The 20,367-nt window shown below is 41.9% G+C and overlaps 1 protein-coding gene and 1 long non-coding RNA gene across 7 annotated transcripts in view; one reads left to right on the top strand and one right to left on the bottom strand.

Annotated features, from left to right (window-relative positions):
• The window catches only part of LOC130203340 (RNA binding protein fox-1 homolog 3-like), a 178,728-nt gene that overhangs the window by 35,159 nt on the left and 123,202 nt on the right, over positions 1 to 20,367 (bottom strand). For both annotated transcript variants that reach the window (XM_056429426.1, XM_056429425.1), the window contains exon 3: positions 8,406 to 8,552. In XM_056429426.1, coding sequence (XP_056285401.1) covers positions 8,406 to 8,552 — 147 coding nt within the window. The remainder of the gene's footprint in view (positions 1 to 8,405; positions 8,553 to 20,367) is intronic.
• Positions 15,122 to 17,154, top strand: LOC130203342 (uncharacterized). Of its 5 annotated transcripts, none has more exons than XR_008833492.1 (4): positions 15,122 to 15,294; positions 16,156 to 16,214; positions 16,293 to 16,627; positions 16,767 to 17,154. It is a non-coding gene; the product is annotated as an uncharacterized LOC130203342 (long non-coding RNA). The 5 variants fall into 5 exon arrangements; XR_008833493.1 differs by lacking the exon at positions 15,122 to 15,294 and adding an exon at positions 15,344 to 15,482; XR_008833490.1 differs by lacking the exon at positions 15,122 to 15,294 and having other exon boundaries at positions 15,348 to 16,214; positions 16,293 to 16,393; positions 16,532 to 16,627.

Here is a 20,367-nt window from a genome sequence, read left to right as displayed (position 1 = left end):
GGTTTATATTCCAGGCTTATGATGACCATACATGTGTTAACCTGCTCCTGATGCAGACCCCCGTGGTGGTCCTGACAGCAGCAGGTCATCCATGAGCAGACAGCTTCTGGTCTTGATTGGCTATACATGCTATTTACATTTTAATTGGATAATTACTGTCGACTTGGTGCTGGTGGCCACGCCTCCCACTAGCACCAATGGATGTGTGTGTATTGAAGGCTTTTAAACATGGTAACCACTCCGACGGCGTAGGATCACATGTCCAGGAGAGATGAAACAAGCAGGCGTCATTACGCTGGACGACTGGCTCCTCCCCCAAAAGCTTCCTCCGCTTTAGGCTTTTAAAATAACTGTTGTGTCGTTTCCCTTCAGTCTCTCCGACGGCACCAGCAGTTGAATGCAGCAGGAGTATGACTAACCACGACCGCTACGCTCTCCTCTACACACATGTAACGTCAAGACCTTCATCAACATGTGAGCATCGTCATGGAGACGGAGGAAACTCGAGCTGCTCCATGCTCCAGGTTCATCTGCATGCAAAATACTTCTCTACTCAGCTCATTAGGGGCCACAGGTGCTATGTCCCGCCCCTCGAGATGCTGCTATAGGCTGATAGGCTGCTGGGGGCATTTTAGGATACACTAAGCACCTCTCTCCTCTTCTATGAATGTTCATCTCTCCATCACACATTACTAACTCTGCTTCCTCCACGAGGCTATATAAAATAAACTGAAATGAATTAAATGTTTTAGAAATAAACAAATGCTTTAACCGACGCCGTGAGATGGACGCAGCATGAACAATGGAGTCAGCAGAGAGAGATGGAGAGATACAAGAGAAGGAAAGATGTAGAATTAAATAACTGCTGCACTGGAAAGGCTTCATGGAGCTGAGAAATAAAAACATACAGAATATATAAAAACACACATAGTATCCATAGTTTTATTTCTCACCTTCTTTTTATATATATACAAATACACAAATGTATTGAAATTTATATATATACATATATACTGTGTATATGTATAAATATATATATATATGTTTTTATTTTTCAGCTTCTTTTATTATATATATATTTATAAATACACACACACACACATATATATATATATACATATATATATATACAAATTTAAATACATTAAAAAAACTACATATTTACTGTATACATGTATATATATATATATATAAATACACATATACTGTATATATGAATATATATCGGTAGTTTTAATTATCAGCTTCTTTTATATATATATATATATATAAATATGTATATATATATATATTAAGGTAAAGGGATAGATCAGGTGTTTAGTCTTTTAGTTTTTATAGGAGTCTACTCTGGGGTCGGTTCCTTTGCCCGTTTCTGCAAACTCATCTTCTCTAAAATAAGATTGTGTGCTTGACAATATCTTTAAATATGTTTTTCATGTTCAGGCGACTTCTGTTTATTCTGTTTTGTTTCAGTGCCTCATTTAGGAACTGATATCACACTGTAATTGCTTTTAGATGTGTAAGTGGTCTTTTTAATGTCTGCATGACTACAAATGAGATTTTCATCTTTGTTTGAAGAGAAAAAAATATATTTCTTCGGGCTTTTTTAATGTTGAATAACTCGATGACGTAACATTGTCGTAGTTTTACTTTCTGTGTTTCTAAACACAGGAGTGGTGCTCTGTGGTGTTTCTGCTCCGACAATAATAGCGCGAAGAAAATAATGGCATCATTTGTAGTGTGTTTGATTTCCAACATAAATAATATCTGTGTATATTTAGCAACTATTTTTAGCGTTCATAAATAAATAAGGCCATCATCAGTGGCTGTGCTGAGCAGCGCTAACCTTGCCAGGCATTATGATAATGCTCAGCCTTGTGCTCCCCATCACTAGACCTTGAATAAAGTAGTTTATTTCAATAAATAAATAAACATGCAGGAGGCGGCAGAGCAAAGCCAAGGTCACAGCCCTGAACACGGCCACGTGTTGCATATACATACACAATTACACAGCATGGAGTTATGCTTTAAGATGAATACATGAACACGGGCTCCTTACAACACACCATCACCAACAACATGTTTTCTCCTGAAGGATGTTTGTTATTGTCGTATAACAAATGAGTTTCTAATCAGAGTCTAACTCCTAAATATATAAGAAGTATCCGGCTGGAGGCTACGTCTGTAAAACAAAGTGTCAGAAGTAAATAGATTAAAATGTCCTGAATTGTTTTTCTTAAAAAAAAAATAGTATGCGGTGTCAAACAGGTCTATATGGGTCAATGATACCGGATCCAGCTGTGAGGCCTTCAGGGCCCGAGTAGAGGGCTGCACTTACACATGTGTGTAGTTCAATTGTGTGTGTGTCACAACAGCATAGTGCCTCAAATGTAGAGGTCAGAATTAGAGAAAACACATTTGATGAAGAAGTCACGGAGATATTTGGTCTTTTATATTTATGAATGAGTGTAATTGCAACCGAGTGATGTCATCATCAACGTAAAGAGAGTGAACCGGTCCCTCCTCGTAGAGCAGCACATGCTGTCTCCTGAACCGTGTGCAACACGCGTGTGTGGAACATGTGGAACATGTGGAACATGTAAAGTGAATGAACATACTGTCACGAAGGACATGTACACTAGAGTGAAGAGGTACTTGTACATTACTGGATCATCTCCATGTGTACTTCCTTAATTAGCTCGTAAACGGTGGCTACACTAACATCTGATTTCCACCTGCTACAATATTACATATGCTGACATATGATGCATTCATGCATTAGTAATTATTCTACAGAGATACTTCATACTACAATCATGAATATAAAGGGGTGACCTAAATATTATAAGAATCAGTTGCTTTGAAATTCAAGTGAAGTCAATATAAAAGTGATCAATAGTTATGGATATAGGATGTATTTCTCTTTTTGCTCGGTGGACGTAATAAGCCAAGTTCTGTTGATATAATATTTCTAATTTCTTCTGCCTGTTTTAATCTCTGTTGTCTCAATCCAACACTCTCAGGTTAAAGACGTCGATCTTTCTAAGAGTGCTGTGTGTTTAAGAGAGTAAAAGACCGAAGAATTATTCATCCATAAAATCTGAATTTTGTTAATATTCTTTCATGTGGGGGAGATATGATGCTCCTTCACTTGAACGTGAGAATCAACCTGATGATGTGTTATGAACGACCAGCATGTGTTGGAGTAGATTGAGCTTGATTTGCTGAGTAAGCACTCTCTTCAATTTTACATCTGATTCATATATTTAATATTATTTATCTATAAAAAAAAGAAGGAAAACAAAGGCTTCAGTCTTTGTCAGGGAAACATTCCAAGAACATCTCTGTTGTTTAATTTGACCATATTTTTATATTGATTTTGTTAAAGTCATAATATCTTGACTTCCCCTTTTTTAAAAGGTTTGTATAAACATTGAACTGTTTTTAAGAATAAAGGTAAATGAATGAGAAAGTCTCCGGTGTAGCCGTGAACGAGTGTGTGTGACGTGTGTGTGTGTGTGTGTGTGTGAGGACTCATTCCATCAGTGGGCGTGTCCTTCGGACCAGACCATTAAGTACCGGGGCAGATGAAAGTGCTCCTCCACTCAGCCTAATGAGAGGGATGAAAGCTACCCTTAATTGTTGTCCACAATGGCTGCGTTATTTCATTAGAACTAATTACCCTGTCAGCCATGCCAGCAGTACGGCACACGGCACACACACACACACACACACGCGCGGATACATGCAGATACAGCTCTGGTTAGCACAAACTCAATAGTCTTGATCAATGAGTGGATGAAGCAGAACCAGGAGGTGATGTAGTGGAGTGCTCACTTGTTCTGGTCGTCTGTGGTCTGGACCCACCGACTTACACCTGGAGTATTTATAGAGCATCGCTTCATGAAGGCTCATCTCCAGCGTATAGCTGGGCCGGCCTGGACTAGTGTACGTAGTAGTGTAGACAGGAGTGTTTGTACACTAGTGTACATAGTAATGTATGTACTTTACACTAGTGTACATAGTAGTGTAGACAGTAGTGTATGTACACTAGTGTACATAGTAATGTATGTACTGTATACTAGTGTACATAGTAATGTATGTACTGTAGACTAGTGTACATAGTAATGTATGTACTGTATACTAGTGTACATACACTACTATGTACACTAGTGTAAAGTACATACATTACTATGTACACTAATGTACATACACTACTGTCTACACTACGTACACTAGTATACAGTACATACATTACTATGTACACTAGTGTACATAGTGTAGACAGTGTAGTGTACTTCGTGAACACAGTACACACATCTTCCACAGTGTTTTTCCTCCTCTTTTTCTTCTCCTCCATCCATCTCTTTAGCAGTTGGTCTGGAGCTCAGTCGCCATCATTAGTCCAAATTAGACAAGACGAGCCGTGTGAATCAGGCTGAGCTGAAGACGCAGGGCGGAGGTCAAAAGAGCTGCAATGTGCTACTGTACGCAGTGTATGTGTGTGTGTGTGTGTGTGTGTGTGTCAGAACGACACTGTATGAAATACATATGATCAGATGTGTGTGTGTTGGCCTTCCCCTGTTGATCACATGGGATCAAACCATCCTCACACACTCCTGATCATCTCAGTTTATTCATACAATATTTATATTGAGATTATTTACAGCGTGCCCTTTCCCCCAAAACATTTAGTTATTTATTTAGTCACAAATATGTCACGTTATGGAGACATATTTAAGGTTTACACCAACGGCTTTAGGGGCTTAAAGTAAATCTAGAGTGACACCATGTGTAAATACTCTCAAAGTGCATTATAGATGTCATTATTGTTGGTGCCTTGACCTGTGAGCACTATGTCATGGCAGAGTGACATTATAATAATTAACTGTGAAACGTATCCTTAATAAAGCTGTTTATCTCCGATGGTTTGTTGGTACATATGATGAAACTCCTGCGCTTATGGCACCGAAAAATACAAAAATCTGAAAAGTGATGACATCACCCCAAATGAGCGTCTCACCTGCTGCACCTTGACTTCCTGGTAAACAGAGCCATAGCTCCTCTCACTGCCCCTCTCTATTCACCACACTAATTGCCTTAATCAACACACACACACACACACCGGGGGACGCCGCTCTCCACCTACACCCCCGCGGCTCCACCGCGACGTTGATGTAAATTAGCAGATTTCAGATTATAATTACACCTCGCATCCTCGGAGGCAGAGCCGGTTAGAGCGGAGCCTCGTGGAACGATCGGGGGGGGGGGGGGGGGGCGAATGAGAGCGGAGACACGAGCAGGAGACATTACAGAGAATTCCCTTGCTGGGAACACTGGGGCTACCTGTGCTGCTGGAAACCTGCAGAACAGGTGATTAGGCAGGAGGAGGTGTCATTAAAAGACCATTAGCACCAAAGCCAACCCCCGGTGCTCATCGCACACACACGTGTGTGTCTGTATGTGTGTCTGTGTGTGTGTGAGAGTGTGTGTGTCTGTATGTCTGTGGGTGAGAGTGTGTGTGTCTGTGTGTCTATGAGTGTCTGTGTGTCTGTGTCTGTGTGTCTGTGTCTGTGTGTGTCTGTGTGTCTGTGTGTGTGTGTCTGTGTGTGTGTCTGTGTGTGTGTCTGTCTGTGTGTGTATTTGCAGTGAGCACCGAGTGCACCTCCATGTGTGCTGAGTACCTAATGACTCATTTAGGACCCCTACCTCTGGGAATGTGACAGTAAGGACCCTCTTGCGGCTGGCGCACTAAGTGCCTGCTTATTAATTAAACACAGCTGAGGCTCGAGGGACGGCAGCAGTCCTGCACGTCAGCTCGTCAGGTTTCACTCTGCGGGGGGGGGCTGCACGCATCAGATGTGAAGGCCAACACACACACGTGGTGGTCAGACTGGGCCCACGTGAGGGGGGGGGGGAGGAGCTCCTGCGGCCCGGCGGTGCCGTGAGCCGGTGAGCGAGTTATTGGAGGGGCCGTCCGCCATATCTCGAGAATGAGAGAATTGAATCATTGAAGTGTTGCTGTGAGAGCCAATTATCATTCCACCATTAAAACCCTCTTCGCCAGCCTAGTAATTTCCCTCCAAATGTGTTGTTCTAATTATGAATTAAACTCGAATAAGCTCGGGTAATGAACCCCGCTTCCTTCCTCTCAGACGCCGAGCCCTCCTCGCCTCCCTCACTCGGGTCCTGCGTCCCGAGCCGGACTTCCGAAAGGTGTTTGACGGAGTGCCGCCGCGTGTCGTTGTGCACTTCCCAGAGATAGACCTGCGGCTGGCGGCGGCACCACCTTTGATTGAACTTCTTTATGTGGCTTTGTTTAATACGCCCGTATTGCTTTTCTATTACAGCTTTTGCCGGAATGACACAGAATTCCATTTGCGGTAATGCCCTCGCTATTGCCTTTGTTTGCATTGTGGTAGTCTAGCAGAACCGTAATGGGAGATGGAGCCGGTGGCTCACAAGTCCCATTTTAGGTGAATGGAGGACAGTGGTGCTGCAGCCCAGATGGAATCTGGACCACCACCATTACTCCTGGAAGTCGGACCATTAGCAGGGAGACAGGAGAAGAGGTGGTGTGTGAGGGGAGGAAACCCTCAAAGCCACTGGGTCTGAACTGATGCAGTGACAGGAACAAGTAGTTTGAGAAGTCAGAATGAGATTCAAAACTTTTCCTCTAAGTGTTCATCTTTCCTCGGTGGAGTTTTATGTCCATCAGAGCCATGATGTCAGAATGGCTATGGCCACTGAGAAACGAATCATTCATAGTCTTTTGTGATGTTATTGAAGATATATATGTAGTATATATGAAGCCATCAACTGATTTCTCTGCATTTCATACGGTGAACAATCTGTTAAGTTATTTTAAGTTCTAGTCTAGTCTCGTCAGACCGCCATTGTTCCTTCTTTATAAAATGGACGAGTCTCTTATTCTGACGTGTGACCGACATGTTCAATTGGCCGTAACACACTAATGAGTAGAACGTGGTTAATGGTGGTCATTCCTTTTTGTCTTTTCTGTGAATATCAGTTTTATGTACTTTCATCTTTTGAAAAAGCTTTATGACACGCATACACACACACACACACACGCGCACACACACACACACACACACACACACACATTCCACTGTCACCCTGTATACTCCTAATGAGGATAAACTCCCTTTTAACCTCACTGAGGAATCCCATTAATTGTGTCTGCGCTGATGGGCCTTCATCCCCTTCATCCCCTTCATCCCCTCCTCTTCTCTCCACATCAGGAGCTCTGAGCCCCCCCCCCCCACCCGCCCGTGCCTGTGGAACAAGGTCACTGCGGGATCAGATGTTCCATTCCACTGGAGGAGAGGATGGTGGTGTCGGAAGCGGGGGGGGGGGGGGTGCATCTCCAGCCACCAATTATATGAAATGTTTGCGCTGGATTTGTGTCAGTAAATCTATACTCAGTAATGTACCTGTGTGTTACTGTGTGCATGTAAAATACATCATCAGTAAACACTTTACACAGGCAGTTTCTTAACAAGCTCGCCACACACACACACACACACACACACACACACACACACACTACCATGGCCACGGTTACAGTAAAATGAATGCAAGTAGTGATGTCCACTGTCACTCACCGTCTACCCAACCAATCAGTCATCATCCAGAGGGTTTCATGGGAAGGGTCAAAGGTCATTTTAAGGAAACTTTTTCAAGGTCACACAAAAGAAGCGAGAATTAGGCGCTTTTCCCATCAACTGGAACTGGTCCAAGCACTACTTACGGACGGACAGCGAAGATGAAACATTAATAAGCATATAGCCTAATTTGGGCTCGGGGTCAAACAGAGGTAAAGTGTGAATTATTCACAGAGCATGGACGCTGGCTGGAGAGGAGTGGGATGGAGCTCGGGTTACACTCTAAGTCAAATGCACCGCTCACTTCCTGCTCGGAATATAATTTTACAAGCCCCGCCTCTCATTTAGCCCAATGCCCCGAGATGCCGCACGGCCCCTTTGAGTTGTCCGTGTCACTGTAGCTAACGTCACCCGACACATGCCGGAGATCCGCTTGTGAATGAATGAATACTGACGCCTTCATTCACTGGCAATTTACAGACATTTATATATTCAATCATTTCCATTGTTCTTAATCTTCATCAATGAAACCAGATACTACATTACAACCACGAGAGGTGAACAGATACGCCGTCTGCTCACATTGCTCCTCAACCTTCGGTTATCATTTACTTTCACAACTCTAACGTCGCATTCCATTTTTTATATCTCGAGCAGGAGTGTTGCACCGCGCCCTCAAGCCGACTGGATGATACCAGGGCCCTGTATCGTGTATCTCAGTAGAATAAAGCTGTGGTGTGTGTGTGTGTGTGTGTGTGTGTGGTGCAGGTGTCCTCTCACCCCGAACATTTGCCGCAGGTCGGGGTCTCGGAAGCGGAAGGGGATGTTGGAGACGTGTAACCTCTTGGGCTGCTGCTTCTCCGACGAGTCGCTGGGCTGCAGGTGGAGCTGCTGGGAAATCTCCGTCTGTACCACCTCCTCCGCCTGCTGCAGGACACACACACACACACACACAGGTGAGCTGCTGTCACGTCAACAATATAAGTGAGAAGCAAGGGCGTTCAGCTGGATGTTTCACATCGAAACCATTGAATCGGATATGATAGAGGAACTGAAATATGAAGAAAGTCGAGGAGTGTGTGACGTGAAGGGGTCAGTGGAGGTTTAACTCTATGAAGGCCGGAGATGAGCCACTGGACTCACATCGCTGTTTGGCTATCTGATCGTGTTCACTCCTCGTGGGGAAAAGAGGAGCAATACTTTATTTAACCATTGTGTTGTCAAGAACTTATGCAAAACTATAATGTGGAAAATAGTTTCCACAATTTGAAAATATATCTAGACCAATATATGTTTATATATATATATATATATATATATATATATATTAGGGCTGTCAGCATTAACGCGTTAATCTATGCGATTATTTTGGCCGCGATTAACACACTAACAGGGCTCTCAAGTGTCACGCATTGAGCGTGACAGTCACGCATTTCGGTCTTTAGTCACGCACTCCCGCCACACATCGTATTTATCACGCTGAAAAAAAACTTGGCTATTTAATATTGTAATGTTTTAAACATGAGCTGCGCTGCCCTCACCGTGGAGGAATCAAGCGCTCCCTGGAGTTCTGCTGCGAGGTGCCACTTATCAGCCAATCCAAAAAAAGAAATGGGCTCCACAATTGCCAATCAGAAAAAAAAATTATCTGTTGTATCTGGGTAAGATTTAATCCAGCAACCAATGAAAATAAAGCATCCTGGATAGATATGTCAATCTTGCCTGTCTTCAAAACTTGAGAGCCCTGCACTAAAATATTTTAACGCAGTTAACGCGGAAAAGTACTCGTCACACGAAACCCTTATGATTTGTCAATCCGTTTGTCTGTCAACATTTTGCGAAAAAAACATCCAATGAACACTCAATAAATCACAAAGGACCTACCCACCACACAGGTGAGGCTCATTAGCAATCTGTCAGTTAGAGAAGCCAGAGAACACGGCGAGGACTTCACAACAAGGAAGCAGCCACAGGGATTTTGGCGAGCAGCGCGGAGCCTCCGCGGAGGAGCTCCAGAGCCACGAGGAGGAACACGCAGCCAGAAGAGGTCCAATTGGACCCGGGTAAGTGTCTTCACTAAACTTTATGTGTCCATTACGTGTGCCGTCACGGTGTCCGTTACGTGTGCGCGGTGCTGACTAGTATTGTATTTTTACAGAGAGAATTCACCAGCGCCTGCAGCCCCACCTGCAGCTCCACCTGCCCGGTCAGCAAAGAGGTCTCGTGCCCCGGAGGACCACCAGCATGACACGATGACATGATGTTAACATAGTGAAGCCATATTGTAAATAGTCTGTGTCAATAGTTGTGCTCTGTTTTCTATTGCTCAACATGTCTATGATGTAGAATATATATATATTTTTTTATGTACAATACATATTTATTTGAAAAAAATAATGTAATGGTAATTTTTTATTTGCACACACCACATGAAATTGTATCTGCAGTATGAAGTCATTTCTCAGTCCCATTTTTATCACTTTGGTGAATGTGTGACAGACCACATCATTTCTACTCAAAAAACGACAATACAGAATTGGGCAATATATTGTCTCACTTGTACCTGAAGACAATTGTGCCTCATTATATAGAGAGCTGAGATTGTTCTGGAATTTTTGATGTATAACACATGGGTACGTCACATGCAAAAGCCTTTAAAAGGTGAATTTACATGTTTTTGTAAAATGGAGAAAATGAGCCCAGACTCCAGAGGGTTAACATATTTGAATGTCAGTCAGTTTATCAAGGCCACTGGTTCTGCTGTTGTTCAATGTTAAGGATTACAGTACAAATGGTGTCTCAAATACACTTTTTTTTACTAATCTGGATGTTTCACTGAAGAAACAATTTATCATACCTCGCTGGCACTTTATAGGTAGGAGCCTCTTTAAAAACACAGCTCTGTGTGAAGTTTTGTCTTAAAAAAAAATACAATTAAACAAGTGTCTAAAATACACGCTGTCTGAAGTGATTACTCATTCATTTAGAAGATTTAGTCTTTAGAAGAAAAAATAACTTTTAATCGCGATTAATGAATTTCAAAATATGCAATTAATTAGTTAATTTTTTAAAATCTATTGACAGCCCTAATATATATATGTATATATTCAAATTGTGGAAAATATAAATATATATATGTATATATATATATATTTTTTAAATATAAAATATTTATATATATATATCTATATAAAAAAAAATACATGTTTTAATAGATATTTTTATTTCATTTTTTAATTTTGGAAACTAATAATAAAAAATACAATAATATATAGATATTATATATTATTTTTTTCAAATTGGGGAAACTAATGATAACATAATAATACTAGTAATAATATATATATGCATATATATATGATATGATATGATATTCCTTTATTCGTCCCACAGTGGGGAAATTTCAAAAATCACAGCAGCGGTGCACATCAGAGCATCAATGAAAATACATATAATATATGTATATATATATATATATATTATTTTTCAAATTGTGAAAACTATTTTCCTTTTAGGGTTATTAACGCAAAATGTAGAATACAGAATATAGAATGTAGACATTTTGAATACAGAATGTAGAATTCAGAATGTATAAATGTAGAATACAGAATGTAGAACACAGAATGTAGAATACAAAATGTAGAATACAGAATGTAGAATGTATAAATGAAGTTCAGCCTGCTAGGACGTGTATCTGTAACGCTGCTCGCTACCTCTCACACTATGAGGGCTGGGGAAGAGACTCTGATTGGACACAACACTTCCTGTTGAACTCTACGCTCTAATCAGGTCATCACGCCGGGTCACAGTGGGGAAGTGTCCGCCATCAGACTCAGGAAGGTTCAGGTAGGACCTGCAGCCAGAGGCACTCGGTGGCCTCAATGCTGGTTAAATCCCCCGAAACATGACAACCAATCATTTCTCTGGTGAAACAACCCATAACTGATGTTGCTGATGAATATTGCCTTCTGAGGGGAAGCGTAACGGTGACAGAGACTTGTGCACGTTGCAGTCTTCATAACAAAAAGATAAAAACAATTCTCTCCCTCTTGATTCCTTTAGTTGCATCCACCTCTCCTTCCCTTGCATCTTTTCGAGGAAAAGATGCAAGGGAAGGAGATGCCCTTTATTGTGAACAATCGTCTGAAGCCCCCTGCTGGTCACAACGGGTACTTCTTTAATGCATCACACGGGTATTAATGTGTGTGACTGTGTGGAAGCCTTCAGGTGAGGCTGGCCTCATGTGATCACCTCTCTCCCCCTCTCTCACTCGCTCTCTCTCTCCCTCTTGCTTTCTCTCTATCTCTCTGTCTCTCTCTGTCTCTCTCTCTCTGTGTGTGTCTCTGTCTGTCTGTCTCCCCCCCTCTCTCTGTCTCTCTTTCTGTCTCTCCCTCTCTCTCTCTGTCTCGCTCTCCCTCTCTGTTCCTCTCTCTCTCCCCCCCTCTCTCCCTCTCTCTCTCTCTCTCTGTCTCTCTCTCCCTCTCTCTGTGTGTGTGTGCGTTGTGTGAAGTGAGGAGCAGAAAGCTGGGCGAGCAGAAGGAGTTGATGCACACAATGAATCAGTCCAACACGGGGATGGAGGGATGCAGATAGAACGAGTGGAAAAAGAGAGCTGGAGACGTAACGATGATGTCAGCTAAACCCGACCGATCAATGAGAGAGAAGTGCTGAAGGTAGCAGCACAGACAGAAAGAGAGAGGGAGAGGGGGAGGGGGAGGGGGGAGAGAGAGAGAGCATGGGGAACAGTAAGGGTGAGAGGGTTCAGAGATGCATGCAGGCTAAGTGCTGATTGAAGGGAGAGCAGTAAAAAGGGAGAGACGGGCAAGTGAGGATAATAGCATTACATCACACACACACACACACACACACACACACACACACACACACACACACACACACACACTGATAATGTGCCCGTGTGCATGTGTGAGAAAGAGAGAGTGGTATCAGTCCTCGAGACACTGGGACCATGTGATGAAGAAGCACTCTACACTCTACACACTCTACACACTCTACACACTCTACACACTCTACACTCTACACACTCTACACACTCTACATTCTACACGTCACACACTCTACATTCTACATACTCTACACACTCTACACACTCTACACACTACACACTCTACATTCTACATACTCTACACACTCTACACACTACACTCTACACAATAGTACACACTCTAAAATCTACACACTATACACACTACACACTCTACACACTTGTACACACTCTACACTCTACACACTACACACTCTACACTCTACACACTACACTCTATACACACTCTACACACTCTACACTCAAAAAAGTGGGACTGAGCTCAATTAATATTTACTCAATAAATACTAGTAACCTTTACATAAAAAATATGTGTGTGTGGAGTTTGGCATATTATTATGTTGATTTAATACAATTTGAATTATTTATCAATTGCATTTTACTCATTTTTGTTTGAATAATATCAGCTCAAAATCATTGAGTAGAATTTAATCATATTTTATGAGTAAAGTCAACAATGTCGAAAAATTAATAAATTCTACTCAATGGAAACTCTTCAGTTTTAAACGCCGTACACTTCCGCCCAAGGAATTTGCGCCACACCTGACTTTCCGGTACATAAAGCTGGATTTAGTCTTAGCAAACTAGGTTACCGGTAACCTTACTCTGAACGGCAAACCTACTCTGGTTCAGGGTAGCTTTCAGGATTGATTAAATAAAATTATATTCAAAACTCGGTGAAATTACAGACATTATCTGTAAATTAACAACCCAACTGTTAATTTAAGTATTATGCTAATAATACAAAATAAAAAATGTTGCCCATTTTTGTAAAGAAAAATGACTATTATTAATACAGTCATTTTACAGTTTTCTTAAATGACATACAAATTCACTTTTTCATTACAATAAACATATTGCAGTTTTTTTAAGAGTACAAAGTAGAAGAAATAATGATAAGTTTTGATACTTGTTCTTTAGAGGAGCATTATAGGGCAACCGTGAGTATTTGCTGTTGTGTCCAGTGTCCAATATTTGTAATCAGAACTGATAATGAATGAATTAAAATAAATTCTGAAACACTAACATCTTTTTAAACACACACATGCATACACACATACACACACACACAAACACACTACTCTGCCAACTGACCCTTAACCTCCTATTTGTCTTACATATTATATTTACCTAAATATAATACATTGAGGTCATGGGGTGAAATCGCCTCAAAAATCTTGACGAGGAAAATCCTTAAAACCAGTCTTTTAGTTAATTTTTCCACCAACTCAGATATGTGGATCATCTTCAGATTTAAAGAGGACATCTGAATATGAATACCCTAAAGTTTGGGACTGATAGCTGCAAGTTAAGGGCCAAAAAGGTCCAAAGGGTCAAATTGGGCCTTATTCTCTTATAATCGCATATTTTTGACAAGTGCAAAAATTGTCATAATCTCCTTAATATTAGTCCTGGATATCCAAGATTGAACACAAACACTCAAGACAGGGCCTACAATGAGGTGATGGGGTGAAATTTCCAAAACACCCACAATAGTTAATTGGCTGTCTGAAATCCAGGACTTGAAGAGGGTGTGTGGCTTTGTAAATCTGAGACCCTGTTAAGAGTTTGGGCTGATTTTAGCTTCTTTTTCTCAACATGTCAGAGCTTACCTTTCTTTTCCAGGTTGTAACTACTCCCAAATGGGGCCCAACCGCTGGCAATATATAGCACTTAGTATCCCTGCTTGGTAGTGGTTTAAAACCGAGAAGACAAAAACTGCACTCCTTTGAAGGTTCACAAGTCCTCAAATGTTTGTAATATATGACAAATCTCAGTTATGATGTTCTACCAGTCTGTTGGACCAGTGCTCTGGACTTCTCCGTACTCTGCTGGGGAGCAGCATTGTAACTGGAAAACCAACCGACTCACTAAACTGGTGTGGAAGGCCGGCTCCATCATTGGCAAAGAGGACTATCCGGAACAGGTGGAGAGGAGGACATGAAGAAATGTTTGTCCATATTGGAGAACCGGACCACCCTCTCCACCACCTACTGCAGGGACAGCGGAGCACGTTCTCCAACAGACTGCTTTAGCTCTGCTTCACAAGGACAAACAGGAGTACATTCCTGATACAGGAGAACATTCTTGATAGAGGAGAAACTTCCAGATACAGGAGAACCTTCCTGGCAACTATTAGACTTTACAATAAATCACCTCTGGCCAGATCCTCCTCAAATTGAACAACATCAATGAACATTGCACCACTTTCACTTTATATACACTTAGATACACTGTATTTACTTTCATTTTTTTATTATTTTTTATTTCCTTTATTATTTAACTTCTTAAATGTAATATATCCTGTCCTACTATTTTATTGTATTATTCTAAGAATCTAGTTACTAGAGAAGAAACAGCACAGACAGAGACAGACAGACAGCCCGTCCAACAGAGAGAGAGAGAGAGAGAGTTCAAAGGAGAGGCCAGGTGCAGTGATCAGTCTGATCACAGCAATCAACACAAAAAAAGCAGATTGAACTGTTGAACCCGGTTTCGCGCCACTTCTCCGCAGTTTGAGCTGCGCGCTGCTCTCCGGCTTCAGTGACTCACGAAACGCCACAGAGGGAACGACAGCCTCCTGACATGACATCTGTTCTTGAGGTAAGAATGCCAACTTAATTTAATTTCAGAGAGTAAAAGTTGTATTGAACGGGCAACGTTAGTGACACTGAGGTTTCTACTCGGCTCTCTGGTGAGGAGTTGAGCTAGCCTCGTGTGAGCTAGCGGGTAGCTACTTTTGTATTCGAGGCATGGTGTTCTGCATTTCTGTGTCGCCTTGGGCGTCAAGAGTAAGTTAACTTAGCTATCTGATGGTTAAGTGTTTTCACGTTTCTTTAACATCGTCGATGTAACGTAGGTTGTCGGTTTCTGTGTTGAACGAGCTAACATTAGCTTACTTTACATATGTTAGCTGAGGTAATGTTTAGCTAACGCTCGTGTTATAGGTTAATTAGTGGCAGGTGGGTTTAGACACCTGAGGGGTCACGTGCTACACACTTCATCTAATAACCACGATTTTATTGAAGTGCTTTGAAACTGGTTCCACGCAGACATGTATAGACAAGCTCACATATACCGGAGCGGTCAGTCCGGACAGTCACGTGACCAGACACGTTATTGTACAGGTCTGTTCACGTGACGTCGGGACTCTGTTCACGTGACGCTCTTAACTTGATGCTGTTGACGTGGTCGGGACTCTGTTCACGTGACTGTTGTTAACATGACGCTTATAACTGCGCTATGGCGGACATGACAGCTCACAGCTCCTCAGAAGCTCCGTGCACCGTGAGCTGTCCAGTGAGGGGATGGTTTCATGATCAAATCTTCATTTACTGTCCACATTATCAGATGAGGACGTCACCAAAGAGTGTCCTTTGAGTCAATGTTTACATTTATGTACAGATAATTAAGAACAATTAGTTAATTGTAAAATGCTAATTATTTTCTCCTGCCACCTTTCAGACATTATAATCCAATTTGGATGGAACAACTTCGTGACCTTAATGACACCCAGCAACACGGTGAGATTATAATCCATTTAAATGCCAGAAGCAAGCAATTATTTGTTTTTAAGATGTTTTTTTCTTTATTTGTGTTAGAGCTAGAGAGACACACAAGCACCACAGGGGAGGATCTGCAGCAAAGGGACCACCGGAAATCAAACCTTGGCCGCCATGATGACGACATGTGGCACTTGAGTGTGAATCTAGCCTTTTCATTTTTATTTACAACATTAGCATTGAAAAGAGCAAAAGTTGATGCTTGAGATGATTTTGGTTTTCCTGAAGAGGATGTATGTCCTCCCCTTGTCCTTTATCCCCTTACTCTTTCTTTTTAGGTGTGATTACGACTACCAGCATGAACCTCAACACCTTCTTTGCTGTTCCACTAGTGTGACCCATGATCGGATACAAGTTGTCAAGGATAAACGGGAGTAAGTTGTTTTAAGTTCAGTGTCTTAATTTAACAACAGAATACATTTTTATTGTTCGAACCACCTAGTCATGTTGTAAATGCTATTTAAAGTTATATTATTGTTAATCTTTTCTGTTTTGTCTTTTTTCTGGCTGTAGAGAGAATCATGTCAGCCCACAGACAACCGTTGACCTGTGAGTCTTCAAGCAGTAATGATGACTACTCCTGCCTTAAGTTCCAGTTTCCTGAACATCATGTCGGCATGAGATTTTGTCCCTACCTGTCTTCAGTCTGGACCCAATGAGTTTTTTTTTTTTACAGTGCGTTTACAGTCACATGGTTTTTTTCGAGGCTTTGTCTGAGTTTCAGTGCTGCAGTTATTTACCATTCAGGGTTGTTCAGAAACATCCAATTTGTCATTCTCATTTGAAGGGCTTGCTGCTGTGATTCTTTTGTGTACACCAGGATTTCTTTGTATTTTGGCATTTTACACAAATGTTTTTGAAAGATGGTCAACAAAGTTGCACAAATAAATGTTTAACTGCTGTTGTCCTAAATGTGGTAATTTGTCAACTGTTCCTCAGTACATTCTTGCAAAAAGAAGGCATGATATTAAGTAGATTCTACATTTAAAAAAAATATGCGAACAAAGTGACAATCAATAACATTACATAGATTTTAAGTCATGTGGTACCAATTATAAGTTGATTTGCAAAATGTATTTATGTAAAGATAAATAAAAATTTCAGTTTAAATGTGTTGAATTAAGTAACATTCTTCCAAGTTGAGTTGTAACTTATTTTATTTATTGAATCCAAATCAGTATTATCCAGATATTTAGTAAATGGAAATCAATTTCATCCACATAATTAGTAAATCTAAATTACTTTTTCACAGCTATTTGGTATATCTAAATTACTTTTTTTTTTAAAACCTAGTAAATATTAATCATTTTCACCAATAAAATTAGAAAATATAAATTGCTATCTGGATATTTAGTAAATGGAAATCAATTTCATCCACATAATTAGTAAATCTAAATTACTTTTTCACAGCTATTTGGTATATCTAAATTACTTTCTTTTGAATACCTAGTAAATATTAATCATTTCCCCTGTATAATTGATTTGGATTTACTCAACCTTTGCCATATTATTAGTAAATCCAACATATTTGTATTTAATATTTTGTTTAAATGTGCTTAATTAAATCAATAGTTTTTAATCAAAGATGAAGTATTAAATTCTATTCAATTATATTAATTGTCACTTTGTTGCCTTAATTTTATTGAGTAGACAATGGTCAAACTTTTCTGAGTGTACACTATACACACTCGACACTCTACACACTAGTACACACTAGTACACACTCTTCACTCTACACACTACACCATACACACTCGACACTACACACTAGTACACACTACACAATAGTACACACTCAACACACTACACACTACACACTAGTACACACTCTACACAACTCAGTGGTTAAACGCCCCGTCTCTCAGGCCTCGGCCAATGAGCTTCTCTGTGACATTAAAACTCTTTACATCATGTTGATAATCCTCACGGTGAACCTTGTGTCTGTGTATTGTTGAGCATCTACAGTGTTAGCGTAGCATAGCATAGCATAGCCCTGAACAGAAGCATCTAAAAAGCAACGACCCAGACTACGAATCAGCCTCATTATCTCGTTATTTCAACATGCTTTTATTCCGTTTAATAAAATCCCAGCCGTTTGGGTTATCGTGGCTTCACGGTGACCTGAGCCGACCTGTGGCTTCATCAAGACGGTGAATGCCGACGGACAGAAACACCGGGGAGAAGCTCTGAACATTGTGGTGGTATCTACATGGCGCTCAGGCCCCTCCCCGGTGGTGTGAACTCAGCATTACACAGTATGCGTCCCTCAATCCCCACACAGAGTGTGTTTCCCTTGTTGATCCCGCTCAGCGTGTGTGTTAGCACGTGGAGCCGCTGTAGTCTTTCATTAAGCTTAGCATGGTACGGGATGGAGCGGCTCTAAGGCGCTAAGCCTCCTCCCGCCACATTCAAAGAGCTCCAATCCCTCTGTGCACTTCTTCCCCTCTCCGTGGTCGCCATGCCTCCACCATCATGGCGTGTGTGTGTGTGTGTGTGTGTGTAGTCAGGCGGGAAGGAGAAATAATTACATAAACATTATCATACACAAGCAGCCCCAGCTTCCTCCACTGTCACCACGGAGACAGTACTGAGCTGTGCAGTCTCTGTGTGTGTGTGTGTGTGTGTGAAGCTGTAAAGAACTAATCTACCCCACCAAGCCCCCCCCCCCCCCTCTTCCCAGCCTCACAAGCTGCCCAAAACGCCCCAAACTCCTCCACCTGATTACACACCCACTTAGATCTCCCAGATGTGTCGTTACTGTGTTTTTGAGTGAACATGTGTGCATATCTGTGTGTGTGTGTGTGTGTGAGAGACTTGCTGAGCTCAGCAGTGCCCCTTTCCCAAGCCTATAATTGAAGCTATCAGATGGGAGCGCTGCCAGACGGGTAGATTACACACGGTTAGGCTGCTACAGAGCCTTTCCTCACCAGGGATTAGAGCACACACACACACACACACACACACACACACACACACACACACACACACACACACACACACACCCACGGGCACTTGAAAGGAGACAAGAAAGTAAACTCGGCTCCATCTTTAACCCCCGTCTCTGTTTTCTGAAGGTGGTCTCGCTGTGACTGACACCGTGCACAACGCTGCGTCGGTGAAACACGAGGACCCCGGAGACCAGGAGCAGCGTCCGGCAGCGTCCGACCAAAACCCTCTCGCAGCACCCCGCGGGGAAGAGGTCAAAGGTCATCGGCCAGAAGTCGGGAGGACGGCCGGAGAAATACACGGGGACGGGGAAACCGCTCGCTGAAGTCCCCCGAGGACAGCTGAGCAAAGGCTGCAGATCCATCCGCTCACTAATTCCTAATTCCTAACCACTTAATGTATCATCAAGATATGCGTCTGAAAATAACAACTCTGATTCAACAATATAATATATATATATATATATATTTACCCAACTGCAACTGGTATCTACACCACACGCAGTATCGCAGCGGGGCAACACGTTACATTGTTCTCAAAAAGCATATTGTTGAAAATAAATAAGGAAACACTTCAAACATCTCCTCTGGTGAGAACAAATGAAGACCAGGTCCACGGAGGCCAGAAGCAGCGCTGATGGGCTCCAATGAGTCTGGTAGTGAGAAGCAACAACAGCGTATGAATGTGATGTATGGGTCTGCCGGTGTGCTTTGTGACAGTAGATGTAGTAAGTGCCTCTTAGGCCTCACGTGTGCCTCCTCCTTCATCCCGCAGTAACGACGGCTCCTGACAGTAGCAGTTTCAGCCGCTGACAGCCGGTGAAACAGTCCCAGTAATGCTGACTGTTCGGAGCCTTCGACTCCGCACGCCGTCACTGTCGGGAGCGCCCACGTCTTCCCAGTGTGCTCCGTTCTGATTGGCCCTGACAGCTTGAAGGCTCCTCAACGAGAGACAAGCGGCGGTGCAGCTAACGACGGTGTGGACGTCCTGAGCGCGGCTGTGTGTGTGTGTGTGTGTGTGTGTGTGTCTCTGCACTTCTGTGCTCACATTTGGCTCATTTATCAGTGACATCTGTCCCTGCTGCACGTGGAAAAGTGTGAATATATATGTCCTATATATGTCCAAAGTGTCCATATGCATGCACGGACTATACAGATACATATATATA

Source organism: Pseudoliparis swirei, chromosome 13 (assembly GCF_029220125.1).
Source record: "Pseudoliparis swirei isolate HS2019 ecotype Mariana Trench chromosome 13, NWPU_hadal_v1, whole genome shotgun sequence".
NCBI classification, from domain to species: domain Eukaryota; kingdom Metazoa; phylum Chordata; class Actinopteri; order Perciformes; family Liparidae; genus Pseudoliparis; species Pseudoliparis swirei.
This window is presented reverse-complemented; position numbering and strand designations above follow the sequence as displayed.